This window comes from Trypanosoma theileri (genome assembly GCF_002087225.1).
Source record: "Trypanosoma theileri isolate Edinburgh chromosome Unknown TM35_Tth_4_V1, whole genome shotgun sequence".
Taxonomy (NCBI): Eukaryota; Euglenozoa; class Kinetoplastea; order Trypanosomatida; family Trypanosomatidae; genus Trypanosoma; species Trypanosoma theileri.
This window is the reverse complement of record NW_021639846.1, coordinates 465,073-483,513: the sequence shown is the minus strand read 5'-3', so window position 1 is coordinate 483,513 and position 18,441 is coordinate 465,073. Positions and strand designations below refer to the sequence as shown.

Below are 18,441 nucleotides of genomic sequence, written 5' to 3'. Positions count from 1 at the left end.
TATACGTTTACTCGTCGGAAATCCAGAGGGGAAACACTATAGACTGCAGACCTATATACATTCACCCCTTTTTTTCCATTTTGCGAAACCGTCCCTGGAGAAATCTTCGATGCAGCCTCATACCTTCTCTCCTGTTTTGCACTTCTCTTTCAACTACTGAGAGTTCTATTACTTCGAAACCATTCGCCTGGAAAAGTTCCCGAACCTCAACAAGAGAAAAAAAATGACTCAATGTCCCATTACTGCGTGCAAATGTATTTTCCTCAACTTGACGACATGTAGCAAAACGTTTTTCTGCATGGTCATCAACACAATAATCTCGAAAGAAAAAAATACCATTATCTTTTAAGCATGAGGTTATACGTTGTAACACTAGTTTGTGTTTCTCTACAGGAATAGAGCATAAAACAAAGATCATTGAGACAAAATCCACGGGTTTTTCTATAAATGTAGAAGTACAAGTAGAAGATGAATCAGAAATAGTAATATTTTCTTCAACTGGATTTAGCACACGAACAACAAGTTTTTGTTGCATGTGAAAAGGAAGAGCCTTCTGTTTTTCCTGTAGTAGTGCAATTGCGACAGATGAAATGTCAAAACCTACAATACCCCATCCTGGAATATTACCATATTCCTCAAGGATAGGCAAAATAGCATTACCAACACCACATCCTGCTTCCATCCAGAGAACAACATCATCATCAGATAAAGTTGGTTTCATTGTTCCTTTTTTTGTTTCTGTGGTTGCTGATACTTCTACTGGTGCTTTATCCTTTTTTAGTTGTTCAAGTTTTTCTCGGAGTTCGTGAAATTCACGTATAATATAATGTCGGTCACGGTATCCATTTACTGTATTATTCCGGTAGTAGAGATCCCAATTTTCTTTATGAGTGGCCTTACGCTCAAGTACATGCGCCAGTTGGCGTCCCGTATAGGGGCGGTAATCCTCTACAAAAGGTGGATCTCGCGGACGCTTGCGTGATGTTTCACCACTCTTTGTGGTTTCATCGCTCATAATCCTCAGACTTTTACTTGACTGCACGATTTCTCAACATGGAAAAGGGGAAAAAGAAAAGGGTAATGCTGTTGCTGATAACATCTATGTCCCCTTCAGTTTTTTTTTTCTTTCAAAAAAAAAAAAGGAAACAACTATGGACTGTAGAAAAATCCATACATCTTTTTTTTTTTTGGTATGTACAACTAAAAGATATTAAACTTCTAGTTTAATATGTCCCTCAGCAAAAGGATTGTACAACACTGTAGCCCCGATAATCTTAGCCTCCAAATCAAGCACATTATGCTTTTCATCCACTGGAAGCTCCTCAAGTTTACTAAGTGTCTTTTCACTTTCACCTTCATTCCATTCCAAATCTACAACACCAAAGGCAGTGTGTTTCATGTCAAGTGATGGACAAGGTTGAAACAAAATAAAGAATTGTGAAGCATTTGTATTGGGTTTATTACCCTTATGAGCCATAGAAACAACACCACGACGGTCGTGACAAACCGTTCCAAGCCCCTCATCTTCAAAATACCGCTCTTGAGGAGCAAAGACAGATTCACCACCCTTTCCTGTTCCGGTTGGGTCTCCGGTCAGAACAAAGGCTTTGGGAACATTGCGGTGAAATCGACAGCCGTCGTAGTAAGCCGAAGCGCAGAGTGCGAGAAAGTTAAAAGATGCCTTCGGACAATCAGTGTAACGAAGATGAATGAGCAGATTACCCTTAGTTGTCGATAACACCACCGACATGACTATATTATATAATATAGATAGAGAGATAGATATATTTATATGAATATAGCAAGAAAAAGAAGGACTAAGGAAAATTATCTGTATCTTTCTATACACAGACTATTTGTAGATATATACACAACCACAATGCTCCTCGGAAAGAAGGTGGGAAAAAAAAAAAAAGTTAATCCCTCTTTAAGATTTTGCTCTCGTTTCCGACTAATTCTTTTTTTTTTTTTTTCACACCTTCTGTGTCTAAATGTGAGCTTCAAAACGAAAAAAAAGAGCAAAAAAAAAAAAAAAACAGCGCATTTGATCAACCAGATGTAAATGAAGAAGAAAAACAATATACAAAATGGGATTCAAACATGAAGAGACACACGCCCCAATACAGAAAAAAAAAATAACAATCGCACTCACTCAATCACTCACTAGTAGCAAGAATATCAAGAAAAACAGTAGCAGCGCTTTCAAGTTTCCACACTCAAAATGCATGGTATTTAGTAACACCCTAATTTTTCCTTTCTTGTCATTTCTCACTTCTCTTCTTCTTCACTTTGTCGTTGTCTTAATTATTGCATAGCTTTCCTATCCCAAAATACTAAAAGATGAGAAAAGTTAAAACTGATTATTTTGAAACGGCCAGATGTCACCTTTGTAAGGGAAAAAAAGAAACCTTTTTTTTCAAACTTTTTTTTTTCTGCTTCTCTGTTCACTTTCAACGTACCAACAGAAAAAAAAAAAACCGTCACTTTCCTTTTCATCAAAGGGATATCGATTTAATCTGCCTTACAGCAGAAGACGACACGGAATTTCTTTTATTATTGTTTTTTTTTTTTTTCATTTTTTTTTTATTTTTTGCTTCCTCTCTTTCTCTCACTCTCTCCTCCTTTTTTTTTTTTATCATTCAGTGAAGAAAAAAAAAAAGAATACCTCACTAATCCTCTCGCAATGTTAGATGGAATAACACTCTCCATTAACCCCAACCCACATATACCTGTGGGGGTCACAAAAAAGAATAAATCATCAGACTGTGCGAAAAAGACTGAGGGCCACACAGAGGGAAATACAGAGATGTAAAAAACAAGAGAAATGAAAGCAAAACAGAAACGAAAAAAAAAAAGGCAGTAAAAAAAAAAAGTAAACAGAGAAACATATATATAAAAAGGAAAAAAAGAAAAGGATACAAAAACAAGATTTGCTTCTTATTACCATCATATTCCCCCATAATATCATAAAAAACAGTAACATCATACCCTGTTTTACTGACGCTCTGCTGTTTCCCTTTACTTCTCCTTTGTAGTAATGCTCCGAAAAATACTTTGTTTTCTCTCCTACTTTGAGTATCTGCGAAATTACCAGAACTAACTGTAGCAGAAACATCAGTTGCAACAGTAGCAGTAAAAATAAATAAGTAAATAAATAATAATAATAATAATAATAATAATAATAATAATAATAATAATAATAATAATAATAATAAAAGGGAATAATCGCATGATCGTTCGTTTGCCTTTGTGAAATATAAATGCCAAATATAAACTTGTACGCACATAGATATATACACTGCATTACAAGGGTTCAGCAAGAGGAAAAAAAAAAAAAAAAACACTGAGAAAATATGGGGTGCAACGTGAGATTAATTAGATAGTCTGCTCCAACACAACTCCCCACTTTCCTTTCTCTCTCTCTCTCTCTCACCCTCACACACACACACATTATCCCCTTTTTTTCCCCTTGGCCTTATGGGGGGAGAGGGGTAAGGGTAATTCTTGTTTTCCATTTCTAAGCGTTACTGGAATTATTCACGGTGGCGCCAGCAGTGCCTCCTGGAACTTTCTTTTGCACCTTTGACTTTAGTGAAGGGTTCTTTGAGAGATAATTCTCTACAGCTGCCTGTATAGTCTCCTGTGCTAACATAGAGCAGTGTAACTTTACGGGGGGAAGTGAAAGTTCTTGTGCAATTTTCTTATTAGTAAGTTCCAACGCCTCTGCAAGTGTTTTTCCTCGTATCGCTTGTGAGGCATATGAGGATGCTGCGATGGCACTTCCACAACCAAATGCCTTAAATTTCACATCTTCAATTACAGTCGTCTCGGGATTTACTTTTACTTGCATTTGTGTCATATCTCCACACTCCGGTGCCCCTCGAAGCCCCGTGCCAACATTGGGGTCTTCCTTATCAAGTTTGCCAACATTACGGGGGTTGTTGTAGTGATCCTCCACCAGCGGACTGTACAGGGATCGCACAGATGCCGTCGCTACTGCTACTACCGCATTCATTGCAAACGGAGTCTTTGTGAAGCGCCGCATATTCCCCTCTTGTTGTTTTTTTTTTTTTAATTACTTACTAATGGATTTAGCTTGAAAACGTCCTGCCGTTGTTTACTTTTTTCCTTTCCTTTCTTTACTTTGCTTTTTCCTTTTCTTTTTTATTCACTCTCTATTTTAAATTCTTCCTTCTTTCTTCTTATGGGTATGCGTGTGTCTGTGGGACTACTTGCTGTGAGAAGAAACCAATAATAAAAATAATTATTCAAAAAGAAAAAAAAAAGAAAACAAAGTAAATAAATAAGATTCTCTGGGAACCAACAAGAAAAAGGAAAAAAAACAAAAACAAAAAGAAACACAAAAGGAATCAAAAAAAACCAACAACAAAAAAAAAAGGGAGACAAGAGCCAAGCAAACCTTAAACGTATTTATAGACACATAGTTCTTTAAAAAGGGATGCATTTTACAACCCCAAAAGAAACCATGGCAGTTTCAGAACGCTCTTATTCGCACATACTGAATTTAGTTTAACTCCACAATACGTGTAGAACCCTGATCATTTGTTCTACTTTCATCACTGTATGAAGTACTTGTGTCATCGTTCAAGTCTTCCGCATCGTAAACAGCAACCGAGTCGGTATCTTCATCAGTCCCTGTAACATTCATTTCACCCTGCCAACTAGCCGTTGTTGTTGTTGTTGTTGAGGCTACTTGAGATAAATTGCCCATGACGGTGGTGGGAGAAAGTGCTCCCATGAGATTTAACAATGCCTGTGCCTCCCGCACATGTTGTCGATCAAGTGTTTCGTGATTGGTTGTGGTTGGCAGCAATAAACCATCGACTCTGGAGACATCACTTGTGGGTTCTCGAGGCTCCAATACACCGGCAACCACATTAAGGTGAACTTCCATCGCTGCAGGTTCTTCTATAGTTGATTTGGCATCATTGTTGTCGCCCCCATTTGGGGTTTCTAACACTACCGGGGGAACATTACTGGCGTGACTTAAGAAGGTCTCCACATCACGTGTTAGTTTCGCTAAAGTACTCTTCTCACCATCAAAGTCACTGCTATTCCCCTGCCGCAGAAGACTAGCCACACGATACGCCGGCGTTGACATGGAAAGTCAAGCACTAGAAATTTCTCAACATTAGAGAAGAAATTATAAAAAAAAAAATTTTTTTTAACAAGGAATAAAAAGGAAAAGAAAGAAAAAGAAAAAAAAAAAAAAAACATGTATTGACGTTTAAGAAATAAAGGTCAACTTTATGGCATTCTTTATAAAAAGGAATAAATAAATAAATAAAAAAACAAAAAAAAAAAAAATATCAACAAGATGAAACACATCACAGTCGATGTCTAATATAAATATATACACAGACATGAAAATTACTTCAATTGCTCGTGCAAAACGAGAGACTAAGCAACCAACGTAAAAAAAAAAAAAAAAAAAAAAAAAAAAACGAAATGAAATGAGAGTTCTTCTGGTCGATAAAACGCAATACATCAATTAAAAAGAAAGAAAGAAAGAAAAAAAAAAAAAAAACAGATTATATGACAACAGTTACACGTCCCATCCCATTTGTTCTTTCTTTTTTCTTTCTTTTCTAGAGTTAGTACACAATTTGCCCATTTAAAAGGAAGGCATTCCATGCCTTAACTAAATATTCTGCTTCTTCGTTAGAGGCCGCCTCAAGTACAAATGCATGTGTTGGGGATACAATACAGACAAGTCTCTCTGGGCCTAAACGTTGCAGATGCCATTCACGCGTCAACGCCTCTGATGTTCCCAATGAAACATGATCAATGCGTTCAACCGCCATCGCACGGCAATCTTCACCAAAGAAAGACATCACCTCTTTCAGTGAAACAAATACACCTTGGTTTCTTTTGCTGTAGTTCATGTGAATCTGTCTCTCAAAAACTACAGCGGGAATACAAACAACGTGCATACCATCCCCTGTAAGAAAGACATAGTGTTTAGTACCACCATAGCTACGAATGGCATGTTTTTTACAAGGTCGTGGTTCCATCAAAATTTTAGCCCAGTCTTGATGATAACTCTCATCTCTTTCCTTTTCTCTATATTCTGATTTTTTTCGCCTTGTACCCATGGATGGACTTCGTGATCGTACTCTGTGAGAGCCACTTTGATGCACGAGTTCATCATCGTGATGATTTATCTCTACAGCAGCATACTGAATGAAGGAGTGAGAATCCCTTCCATGATTAACTGTCATTGTTTTTTCACGAATAGGTGATCTTCTTGCGGTGTTGCGTTTATCTACACCACTATATCTAGGTCTGTCATAAAGACCATTATTTCGTTGTAACTTATCATGGACATGCCCAGAAGAAGGTCTTACACTAGGCAATCTTAAAGGGGTAATATCCCTTGAAGAAAAACGACTCACGGAACTCCGTCGAAATCCACCATCTACACTTCTCGATCTCCGTAATGTTCTTATTGTATGAGGTGAGTTATGTCGTGGTATTGCAGCTACAACAGCTTCAATAGGACGATACAAATAACTATCTTCACGCTCTGTCGATGGTTTACGTGATAAAGAACTTTCAATACCACGTACATAAACTATGGGAGCAGGAGTAGAAGAAGAAGAAGATGAAAAAATGTTATCTTTATGAACACGCTGAGAAGGTGTCTCTATTATTCGGTCAATAATGGATTCTGTCGTTATTCTTTGTTGTATAATCTGATCCTTGCTTTTTCCACTCCTGAGAAAGTCATGGAGTCGTTCTTCCCGAGGAACTACGTTTGATTTATTTGGACCAAAAACTGACGTGGCAGATTTACCTGAAGAATGCCGATAAAGGCCATAAGAAGAAGACTTTTCTTTTTCAGGATCAAAAGATTTTTTTTCAATTTCTTCTTTATTTGATATTTCTTGTTTCTGTGATTTATCTTCCTTATCCCATGAGACATCATCAACTTTATGTCCATAATAACCCGGGTAATCAAATTGAAATGTCTCCGCTGAGGGCTCTCTTGAAGATGAAACTATGTGTTTATTATCATCTTTAACGTCATCCTCATCTAACAACAACTCTAAAGAGGATGGCGCTAAAATAGAGGTTCTCAGAGGAGTTTCTTTTTGAGGTTTTACCATATTTGGTCTAATATTAGCATTACTACGACTACTAACACCGTTATTTATTATATCATTATTACGGTGTCCCAGTTTATCCTTTGCTATAGCAGATGTATTATCCTGTGAGAAAAGAAAAGGACCAGTTAGATCTTCCTCACTAGGAAGAATTAATTCTTGTTTCGCTAAACTCCTTTCTATTTGTTTAATCACTTCATCCTTCTCCTCTAATTCTTTTGGGTGAACAAGAGAAGTTGAAGGTAAAGTATGATTCCACTCTCTCTCATTCATTACTTTACTCTGGTTCGGTTCTAATTGCTTTGATAATCCGGTATCTGCATCTATATTGGTAGTATTAACACCAATTGTGTTATTAGTTGCAGTAGTAGCACTAGACAATGAATTAGGAAGAGAAGTAGGATTATCTTGTACCATTCTTTCTCCTTCCATATTCTGGGGTTCGTTATCGTTAACATCATTATCTGTATTAGATCCTGTAGAAACTGAAGGAAGACGTGTTTCTGGAATCTCTTGAAGACTTCGAGGGGAATGTTCCATTGGTGTAAGAGAGGACCTCCCATGATGGGAAGGATGTGAGGAAGAAAAATTTATATTATCATATCCTCTTTTATCTCTATCTAAATATGGGATTCCTTCCTGTATTCCATCCTCGAGAAGAGCATAGTCTGGATCAACTAGTCTAAACTTTGGTTCTGGTGGTTTATACAAGGAAACACGTTCTACAGAAGATTTCTGGGAAGAACTAGGTGGTATATTCTCTTCAATCGCATATTTCTCCGTGTCCTTATCTTTATGCTTCTGTTCTTTCAAATTAGGTGGCCGTGGAGGGAGACGGAAACTCATTTTTTCTTCTTCAGACTGTATATCATGAGGAACCATAGTTTCTTCTCTTACAAAACGTACATTGTCCGTCGCTAAATTACGTGGTAGTGTTACTGTTTTATGAGACTTTGGTAAAATATTATCATCATGACGCACTCCATTTGGTGCTGTGTTTTCTGGTAACCTAAAAGTCCGAGTTATTGTCGTCGAAAGCGGTTGCTGAAGTTTTGCTAACGGTTCTTCTTCTTCCTCTTCTTCTTGTTGTTGTTGTTGTTCTTCTTGTTCTTGTTGTGATTGTATTTCCCTCAAGGAAGGATACTCTGTAGTTAAAGAAGAATTCCCTCTTCGACCCGAGAGTGCAAGTTCTACAGCTTTAAACCACCTAAACGACTCCTCAGAAGATGGTGCAATTAATGAGACATGTAATGAATTTTTGCGAGATAAAGTGATGGTGGCTGGATGTTCATGAGCCACAGAAACTACTGAGGAAAATTTTATATATTCAACAGGGGAACCACCTTGCTCTTTAAAACCCACAATAAGCGTGGGTGATAGTTCTGAGAAAAGAGGTACCTGTTGTGATGAGGACCTTGTTTTACCTGTTACCCAAATCAAACTTCCACTCATTGATGCCAGCCTCCAGTCTGCAGTTCCCATTTTTTTCTTTTTCTTCTTTTTCTTCTTCTTTGTTATCTTCACTCTGCCCTGTTTACCTGTATAGAACGCTTTATTATTTTTATTTTTGATACATCCCAATGAGTCATTGTTGGTTTTTTTTCAAGAAAAAGCAAAGAAAAGAAAAAAACAAAGAAAGAAATAATCTACCATAGGAAGGAACAGAATAATAATAATAATAATAATAATAATAATAATAATAAATTAAAAATTAAAAAAAAAAATTAATTAAATGAGAAAAAAATAAATAAATAAAAAATAATAATACAAAAAAAAAGTACTGTGAACAACCCTATCATTCTTCTCCATCTCTCTTACTCTACACGCAGTGAGGACAACTCACCTCCAAGTGCACGCGGTCGCATATACGGCACTTGGCAGGGAGAAATGGCAATACTTCACTCTTACTGTAGAAATCTTCTTCCTTTCCTTGTTTTTCTTCTTCTTCCTCTTCCTCTTCCTCTTCTCTCGCTGCCCCGCAGACAATGCAGTATTTCTCAAACTCCACATTACACCGTTGACAAGAACGACACTCCCACACAGCAGTGGGACACAACAATCGCACACACGGACGCAGCGAGAGACAATTGTGGCACACATAACGGCAAATATCATTATTTTCGCTCTCCGCCCCACACACTTCACACACCCACAATTCTTTATAATAGACACAAAGCTCCTCACTGTGGGTTCCAAGGCATTGATGACACTCATTTAATGAAAAGTGTGTAGTATTTATAATACCACACTGTGTGTCTATATATTCTAATATTTGCCTTGCTAATGCAATGACACGTCGTGACTTTGGGTTATTTCTTACTAAAGGATACAGATGCGTCTGTAACTTTCCAAGAGTCTCCATTACCGTCATACGAGTGTTCTTCATTACCTCAAGTTCCATTTCGGTTTGAAAAGAATGTAAAAAATATTGAAAAAGTTCTGCAAGGTTATTACACTCTATATTGCGATCTAGTAATTGAATAAGTACCTTCATAGTTTCACTTACTACAGCAGTACTCCACCCTTCCTTTGAAACCGGAGGTAGAAATAGAGCGCAATGAATACAAATAGCCTCAATTCTAAAGGGTTCTATATCCTTACCACATCCTTCACAATGACGAAAATCAACCTGTAATAATTCAGAACTTTGTTTACTTTGTCCACATCCTTCACAGTGATCGGATGTAGACCCACGAGTGACAATCCCACATTGGGAACAGCGTAGAATCACATTGGTATCATTACTATGGATTATCCCCATTTCCACTTTTCCCTCTGATATAATCCCATCACAATGTTGACAATTCTCAGCAAAAGGGTTTTCTAACTGTATTTTGCATTTAAAACAATACGGTAAATCATTAATATTGCGTACAATAGCAAAAGGAAGACAATCCACCTGTGGACAATTGGGACAAATACGATCTAATGAACTTCTTAACTCACCACAACCCTCACAGCGCCAAACCAGAGAGTTAGATGCGGCCCATGATTCTCGAAACCATCCACACTTTCGACAGTAATGCATAATTCCTTTCTTATTTTCTTTTTCACTAGATTCCAATGTGTTCGTAGAGCAATGACAACTTTTTAATTCTTTTAATTCTTTTGTTTTTTTTAATTCCTTCGCTACTTTTGCCACTGGACCACAAAATGCTTTACAGCGAAAACAAGTAGATATTTGGCGGGCTGGATTATTAGCTCCACACTCCTCACATGTCCATGATCTCCGTACAATAGCTGTCGTAATAGATCCATCTTTTATTATTATTTTCTCTCCACAAGACTGACAACATCCCCATCGTTCATCCTGTGCATAACCACAATTAGCACAAAAGATAAATCCATTACGAAGGACAGCACAAACACAATAATTAAATCGATCACTATTTAATCTACCACATCCAGCACATTTCCAAAGTTTATAGGATGGAGATAATGTTGATTGTCGTTTTAATATAACTGTTGAATCACAATGCCAAACAGTTGCCAAATGTTCTACCGTTTCATATTCACCTTGATCTCGAGCATAACATAGAGTATAATAATTTAAAAAAGGAATATTATTTGTCGATGCATTGACGCGAGAAAATAACTCTTTTAATGCTAAACTTGATGATTTTTGAAAAGTCCAAATAATGGATGCCGTAAGAGGTACAGCAAAACATCTTACCATTACAGATGTTTCTAAAATTTCAAGAATCATATCCGTATTAAAATCATCACCCAAGTACATTAAGGTAGTACGTAATAATGGAATAATATACTCTAATACTGTACGAGGAGGTGTTTCTTTAGGAAATACTTTACCAAGATGTGAGATTCTATTACATATACCAGCTAAAATGTATTCAATACATTGACTTACAATCATACCAGGATTATGAAAAGAAACAAGAGCACGATAAAGTGGAAGTATATTATGGTGATTACCACAACGTCCTACCAACATACAAACATCATAAATAGTTTGCATAACTGGTAAAGGTATGTTAATCCATCCTTCTTCACGTGATTGTGCAAGTCGTAATAGAGCTTCATTAGAACGAATAACATCCTTATTACGCACATAAGCCATTACAGAATGTGAAGTTTCTCGTAATGTAGGAAATATATTATAAATATTACGTACAAGTTCCTCACGATGAAGAGCAATAAGAACAGCACTACCATGAACAAGTCCTTCTTCAATATGCATGGTTTCTCTACCAGATTTAGCAAGATTTTTAAATGCTCGAATTATTACTTCAGCATACGCATAAGAGAGACTATTACTAGCCGCAATAGCAATTCCACAATTGGCAAGAAATTTACATTGAACAGAAGGTGTCACAAATTTATTTTGCTCCATTATAGAATACACTTCACAAAGTAAAAAAACTGGTGCATGTTTTAAACATGACATCACTTGAATATGTAATTCTCCATGATGAGAGTTTGGTTTTTTAAGTAACCATCGAAAGGCTTCTACCGCACATTCATGATATTTACCCATAACTGTTTCAACAGAAAGTGTACCTATACGTTTACCTCTAACCACTACAGCGACATAATGTAAACATAATTTAATAATTTCTGTATTAACGTATTGTCGCTTTAACACTGAAAGTACAACAGGAGCTACATGAATTGGAAGAGATACACTAAGAACATTTCGAAGACTATTTTCATAAATAATAACATCATGTTTAGCAAAAGATGTTAATAATTCCACCAGTTTTTCTAAAACAGCACCTTCTGTTTCCTCAACTGTAACAGCATATTTCAATAAAGATACCACTGTTTTTAAATTCAATCGATCTCCACAACTCCTTAGCATATGTTCAACGATATAATGATAACCAAAGTAACTCACTACTGCCACTGAAACGGTATCACGTCGTCTCGAATTACGTTTACGAGTACTTCGTTCGTTATTATCATGCGATTTTCTCTGACCGTCTAAACGCAATGCTTCCTCTGATGCTGTCAGTAACGCCTCAAAGGCTACAGTATCATCCGTCGTTTCTCCTTGTTGTAGATGTATCTTCCCTGTTGTAAGAATATTAATCTTCCACGAGGTCCAGCAAAGACCCAAAACCTTTAATGCTAGAAAAGGTGGTAGATCTTCCTGCAACACGGAACGCAGGGAGTCTGCGAAACTTTCACTTGGGACCACGTCCATTCCCAATGATAATAACAAGTGTTGCGGAATCATCATTTCAGATTGCCTAAATACACCTTTTCGACGCTGCATGATGTTTGATACCGTGTGTACACGAGAGGAAGGCAAACGCATATTATATATATATATATATATATATATATTGTATTTGGTTTAATTTACTTTCCTCTCCTCTCCTCTTTACTTCACTTTACCCACTCCTATAACACCAGCACCACCAACACTCCACCCTACCTGAGGGAATGTATTTGAGAAGGTGTTACCCTTCACTGCAAAGGGGAATTATAACAGGAAAAGCACACAGGAGCTCCTAGGTTCTTTTAGACAGAAAAAGAAAATCCCAATAGACCCACTTCACGATATATCGGGGTAAACCCTAAGAAAAGGAAAGAAAAAAAAAATGGTTAAAATAGAATAGAAAGAAAAGCAAAGAGAGAAAATAAAGTTAATACGTTTTTTTTTCATTCTTTTCTTTTTTTTTCTTCTTAGATGCATACCTTGTCGTGATCACGAAGACAGTGTGAAAAACACATGGATAGGTAGTCGTATTGAAGACATAGTATCAAAAAATAAATAAATAAATAGATATATGGCAAATAAAAAACAAGGAGGAAAGAAAAATAATACACAACGACAACATACTTGCAAAACAGAACTTCTAGTGCTACCTTTTTTATATCACACTATCAATTAATAATACTATTATTTCTTTCATTCTCTTTTTTTTCTCTCTCTCTCTGGTTCACCTTTTCTACTTCTTCTTTCATTTTTATCGCAAAAACCTCGACATAACACATGAAGAAGACCAACGACAAAAAAAAAAAACAACAACTCTCACATAGCTGTGTAGTATTTTACAGATATTAAGAATGAGATAGAGAAAAAAAAGAAAATAATAATAAAGAAAAAGAAAAAAAGAAAAACGCCAACACAATCACCACAGAAAACTGTTATCATCTACATTATTACTACTGAATCTAATCGCACAAAAACCCCATCAAAGTTTCCCTAATTCCCTATCTAAAAGTTCCCTTTTTCTCCCTTGAACTCAATTCCCACTCCCACTACTGTTCCCACACCCATGCCCCAATAATAATAATAATAATAATAATAATAATAATAATAATAACGATAAAGTCTTCTTCTACGAGACTGGCATTTCAGGTCGTTTGTCTTCTGGTAATGGAAAACCTGGAACCATATCATAAACAATCTCATCAGGAATGAGTTTGTGACCTATCGCATTCGTCATAGTTCCCCTTTCCCAGTTGGTGGGAGAAAACTCTGATCGCATAAGAGCTCTGTTAGGTTCACGCCACATCATAGGATTTTTAGGGTCCTTTTCATCCCATCCACTTAATCTCTGAGAGGCTGCCATAGCCCAATAGAAAGAATTCATATACGTAGGGATACCCAAATAGAGCAAACTAGGGAAAAATTTCTTATCTTCAGCAGTGTAATCTTTTGTTAATTCCATAAACTTCCCTTTTAACAGTTGATTGCGATATGTCTCATAAGCCCGACATACCATCCAAGATTCTTCAAATTCATGACAGTTGACTGTTCCCCATGTAACTGGTTTCAAATTTTTTATACAACGATGAAATGGCACCCAGCGATGTACACATTGATCTCGAAAAACAACGGGAACATTATGTAATTCCATGAAATTACGGGAGACGGACATTGGACGGCGTTGGTGACCGCGATCGGCCCCGAATGGACGAGTACATTCCACAAGAGTGGATTATCGTACGGCCCGAGATTGATGGGTGGCATGGGATCTCCCGGCTTCATACGGCCGAGATCCTTTAGATACTCCGTCATGATTGCCTAGAATACACAGAATAGAAAAGAGAGAAAAAAAAAGAGTGAAAGTGTTTGTATCTGTGTCTGTACCTTCTTTCTATTTCTCTGTTTCCCTGTTTGTGGGTCTCTGTGTATACAGAATCTATGTGGGACTTGACGTATGTTAATGGGATAATGGTAAATACGAAGGGTAAACAGATCCCCGTATTAACCCCTAACACTATTGCCAAACTGGAAATTAAAAGGGTGAAAGAGACACAAATTCTTTTTTTTTTTTCCAAGAAAAACCAAAAAAAAATAAATATACACATACTTACATACACAAATACATCAAGAGAGAATAAGAAAAGAACTCTTCTTGCAATAATGACAGCAGACTGATTATTATTTTTTTTTTTTTTTTTTGAAATCTTTGCGATGATAATTTAAAGAAACTACAAAAAACCGAAATAAAAAAAAATTGAAACTGCACTTTATTTCAGTTCATATCATCAATTTCCTTGAATCTATATAAATAAATAAATAAAAAAAAAAGACAATTGCAGGAATCACAAGAACTAACGTTTTAACTTCCCAAATACCATATAGGGAGATATCAAAAGAAACAATACCACGCTTCATCAAACAACCCCATATATTTACCTCAGAGTACGAATTCATAAATACATCTCATAAAACTAATACGAACAGTACCACTACTATTACTACAGTAAATGGATTTAAAAAATTTGCTGGTAAAAAGAAAAAAGAAGAAATTTGTAAACCCTTACCACATTAGAAAAAAAAAAACGAACAAAAAAGAACAGAAAAAAAAAAAAAACGTTTTGTTACTATTCTTCCTTCCCCAATTTCGTGTAACTGCTGCTATAACATCATAGGCAATGATAACAAGAACAACAACGAAAAAAAAAAGAAATAAAAACCATCAAAAAATGAAATTATTAGGAAAACCCTAGAGTTTTCCCTTTTTACCTTCATACAGGGAAACGATAAATGCACCATCACCCAAAGTAACAGTGTACACTTCACAGACAATACCAAACTTTCCCTTAAATTCCTTCTGCACATTAGCCGCCACACGGTCCACAGCGTCTTTCTTCAAAAGGAGGAGAATGCAACCACCAAAACCTCCACCCATCAATCGGCCACCACTTACATCTTTATCCTCATTCACCTTTTCCTGGATAAAGTTCAACTCTTCTGTGGAAATCTTCAAGAGATCACGTTGTCCTTGATGCGTCGCATTCAGTAGTTCTCCAGCTTTTCGGAAACGTTCTTCCTTACTTAAGGGGGAATGTGGTTGGCAGAGTTCAATAAACTCAAGTGTACGAATTTGCTCGGCAATGTTAAAAATACCACGATCATACTGGCCAGGGGTAAAATGAGATTTACATGATTCCACAAATTCCACAGGATGACCATCTGTAAATTTCTTTGGATTTCTGGCAAGATCGCGAAAACTGAAAGACCCACCATCCAGTTTCTTCTTGCTTACCACCTCCTGTGCTCCTTCGGCATCACTGCGCAAAGTATTGTATCCACCAGCCGTATCCCCAGTAAGTTCATGGCGAACCATGGAATTTATCAACAGGAAACAAGCAGAATCTCCAAGAAGATGCTCCATAGAATGCGATGTAAAGGTTAATGTGTCACAATCCAGAGCCATAAATGAACCCTCGCTTGCATGAATGGAGGCAAATTGATCCATAATACCCACATTTACACCACAGAACTCTGTCTCAATGCGATGCGCTTGTTTTGTTAACGTAATACGCTCCTCCCTGCTGGTCGGCACAAGTCGCGGATACTCCATACCAGGCACATAGCGTGTATGCTCATATCGTTTCGTAGCCACTGCGGTGATGGCGTTCAGTAGTGCCACGTCAAAAGAGGCGGAGGCACTCATGCCAGATCCCATCGGCAGCGTTCCCTTTGAAATGGCGCAGAATCCCTGCAGCGGTGGGGCATCAATGGGCATGTTAAGATGATTCAGTGCCAGTGTGGCCGCTCCCCGCACAAACGTTGTCCATGTCTTGTCGTGTTGTGCCGCGCCAAGTCGGTCCAACACAAAACATTTACAATCCTCCGTCGCAAACCGCAACTTTCCATCACAGTACTTCGGAACCCGTCCAACAAGAATGTGGCATCCCTCTTTAAGAGCAGCAGGGCAGACATAACCACCCATGTAGTCCACGTGTTCACCAAAAAAATTCACACGACCAGGTGCAAAGGTAAATAAAAGCCACTCAACTTCATTCTCGGAATTCAATTTGAAGGCTTTTAAAAACTTTGGCTTTAGGTCTGCAATGGTGGTAGCAATACGCTGATGAGTATAACTTGGCATCCCTATGCTTGATGTTTTTTTATTATTATTTACTTTGCTTCTGTTGTTGCTGGAAATTATATGAAAGTTATAAAAACTGTAGGAAAAAGAAAAAGAAAGGCTTTAGCAGCTAATACCCAATTCGTCAAACCACTTCAAAATTAAAATAAAAGTGAAAAATAATAAATACTAAAATAAATAATAAAATAAATAATAATAATAATAATAATAATAATAATAATAATAATAATATAATAATAATAATAATAATAATAATAATAATAATAATAATAATAATAATAATAGTTGAGGAGCCTGTTTCTTGTTTTTCCCCATGAGAGAAGGAAATGGTATGTACAAGAAATAAAAAAATAGTTTAAGCCTCTCTTTCGCCCTACAAGAAGAAAAGAGAAACAGAAATGAGAAAACAAACTTCTTGACTTTAATATAGTAAAGTCTGCACTCCCCCATTTTCACACATGCATCCCTATATTTTTCCCCGATGCGTGCTCACTAAATAAATAACAGAACTGATGAAAATGAAAGTATTGAGAACCCCTCGTTTTAAAAAACAAAAAAAAACCGACTCCTGTTCAACGCGGTGTGGGTTAGGTTGGTTTAAGTGGATTCTCAAACACCCACGTTTGTAGACTGTGAGAACGAAAAGAAATAAATAATACGAAACATTCAATTCCACTACCAAAAAACGATTGAGTAATAAACGTAAGATTTGACCATTATTTTAACAAGCTATCAACAGTTTTCATCTGATGGCCAGGGTAATAACAATGAATACCATTATAATATATATATATATATATATGATGTCAAAACTACGTTCGTTTCATTACATGTAACAACCACACACACACACACATCATCCAAACACACTCTTCAATCATTTTTTTTCTACTTTCCTTTTTTGCTTCCCTTTTCAGCCAATATCAAACCGTCAGCCTACATATGAGACTTTTTCAAGTAACGCTGAACAGTACCACGCAATTGGTTTACATTTTCGCGCCTGTTTTTCGCTTTAAAAACTGCCTGTCCTGGAACCAAACAATTGGCGCCCGCTTCTGCCGCTGCCTCCACGGTATCAAGGTTGATAGATCCATCCACCTGAATGTTCAAGTAAGGGTAGCGTTTACGCAGTTCCCTCACCTTACTAAGAGGTTCCGACATAAACTTCTGTCCGGCGAATCCGGGCTCCACTGTCATTACGAGTGCCATATCCATGTAGCCACCATCAATGAGTTTAATGAGTCCGTCAATCGGAGTCCGTGGGCGAATGGCAACTCCGACCTGAATACCAGCCGCACGAATTTTCTTCGCTACCGCAACGGGATCTTTTGCCGCCTCAAGATGGAAAGTCAGCTGCGATGCCCCGGCGTCTACAAAGGGTTTAATCCACATCCCAGGATCCGTTACCATAAGATGAACGTCCAGAAAGGCGTGCGGGAGGTGACGACGCAATCCAGCCACAGTGTCCGGACAGAAAGACATGTTTTGTGCAAAGTGGCCATCAATCACATCAACGTGCAGCCATTCAACGCCACCACCTTCTTCACACAAGACGTACAATGAGTCCAGCAATAGTTGTGTCGGGTCTGCTACCATGAGGGATGGTGAAATAATCGGAAGAAGTGGTTTTTTCCGCCCAATGGATAAAAAAGTTGACTTGTCTTGATGATCAAACATCATTGTCCTTTTTTTTGTATTTCCTCCTTTTTTTTTTCTTTCTATCGTTATATCCTTTTTGCAAAAGAAGAAAAAAAATAATTCACACCCTTCTTTGTATATGAGAATATGCACATGACAGTGGGAATCCCAAAATGGTGAATGCAGATTATGCAGAAAAATGTTAATACTATGCTTGCGAACATCATACTTTATGCAGAATATTTTCTTCACCACATTTTGCAAATTTCTTCACCTCAACGTGATGTGCAGTTTAAACTAGATTATTCTTTCATCTACTAAAACACAAACTTGATGTATTTTCTTTTTTTTTTTTTTTC

General features: G+C 37.1%; 9 protein-coding genes across 9 annotated transcripts; all 9 read right to left on the bottom strand.

The window, feature by feature from the left end:
- Positions 1-61: 61 nt before the first annotated feature.
- On the bottom strand, positions 62-1,015 carry TM35_000043150 (methyltransferase like 6; the record flags this gene model as incomplete). The annotated part of the gene is made up of 1 exon (XM_029022509.1): positions 62-1,015. One exon carries the CDS (start codon positions 1,013-1,015, stop codon positions 62-64), a length of 954 nt encoding a protein of 317 aa, XP_028886167.1.
- Positions 1,016-1,210: 195 nt separating this feature from the next.
- TM35_000043140 (cyclophilin) lies at positions 1,211-1,750 on the bottom strand (the record flags this gene model as incomplete). The annotated part of the gene is made up of 1 exon (XM_029022508.1): positions 1,211-1,750. One exon carries the CDS (start codon positions 1,748-1,750, stop codon positions 1,211-1,213), a length of 540 nt encoding a protein of 179 aa, XP_028886166.1.
- A 1,767-nt stretch (positions 1,751-3,517) lies between these two features.
- On the bottom strand, positions 3,518-4,045 carry TM35_000043130 (iron-sulfur cluster assembly protein; the record flags this gene model as incomplete). The annotated part of the gene is made up of 1 exon (XM_029022507.1): positions 3,518-4,045. One exon carries the CDS (start codon positions 4,043-4,045, stop codon positions 3,518-3,520), a length of 528 nt encoding a protein of 175 aa, XP_028886165.1.
- Positions 4,046-4,525: 480 nt separating this feature from the next.
- TM35_000043120 (uncharacterized protein) lies at positions 4,526-5,122 on the bottom strand (the record flags this gene model as incomplete). Its single annotated transcript, XM_029022506.1, has 1 exon — positions 4,526-5,122. One exon carries the CDS (start codon positions 5,120-5,122, stop codon positions 4,526-4,528), a length of 597 nt encoding a protein of 198 aa, XP_028886164.1.
- A 493-nt stretch (positions 5,123-5,615) lies between these two features.
- TM35_000043110 (uncharacterized protein) lies at positions 5,616-8,609 on the bottom strand (the record flags this gene model as incomplete). The annotated part of the gene is made up of 1 exon (XM_029022505.1): positions 5,616-8,609. One exon carries the CDS (start codon positions 8,607-8,609, stop codon positions 5,616-5,618), a length of 2,994 nt encoding a protein of 997 aa, XP_028886163.1.
- A 337-nt stretch (positions 8,610-8,946) lies between these two features.
- TM35_000043100 (uncharacterized protein) lies at positions 8,947-12,405 on the bottom strand (the record flags this gene model as incomplete). The annotated part of the gene is made up of 1 exon (XM_029022504.1): positions 8,947-12,405. The coding sequence occupies one exon, from the start codon at positions 12,403-12,405 to the stop codon at positions 8,947-8,949; it is 3,459 nt and encodes a 1,152-aa protein (XP_028886162.1).
- Positions 12,406-13,435: 1,030 nt separating this feature from the next.
- On the bottom strand, positions 13,436-13,978 carry TM35_000043090 (uncharacterized protein; the record flags this gene model as incomplete). Its single annotated transcript, XM_029022503.1, has 1 exon — positions 13,436-13,978. One exon carries the CDS (start codon positions 13,976-13,978, stop codon positions 13,436-13,438), a length of 543 nt encoding a protein of 180 aa, XP_028886161.1.
- A 1,074-nt stretch (positions 13,979-15,052) lies between these two features.
- On the bottom strand, positions 15,053-16,444 carry TM35_000043080 (galactokinase; the record flags this gene model as incomplete). The annotated part of the gene is made up of 1 exon (XM_029022502.1): positions 15,053-16,444. One exon carries the CDS (start codon positions 16,442-16,444, stop codon positions 15,053-15,055), a length of 1,392 nt encoding a protein of 463 aa, XP_028886160.1.
- A 936-nt stretch (positions 16,445-17,380) lies between these two features.
- Positions 17,381-18,040, bottom strand: TM35_000043070 (ribulose-phosphate 3-epimerase; the record flags this gene model as incomplete). Its single annotated transcript, XM_029022501.1, has 1 exon — positions 17,381-18,040. The coding sequence occupies one exon, from the start codon at positions 18,038-18,040 to the stop codon at positions 17,381-17,383; it is 660 nt and encodes a 219-aa protein (XP_028886159.1).
- Positions 18,041-18,441: the final 401 nt, after the last annotated feature.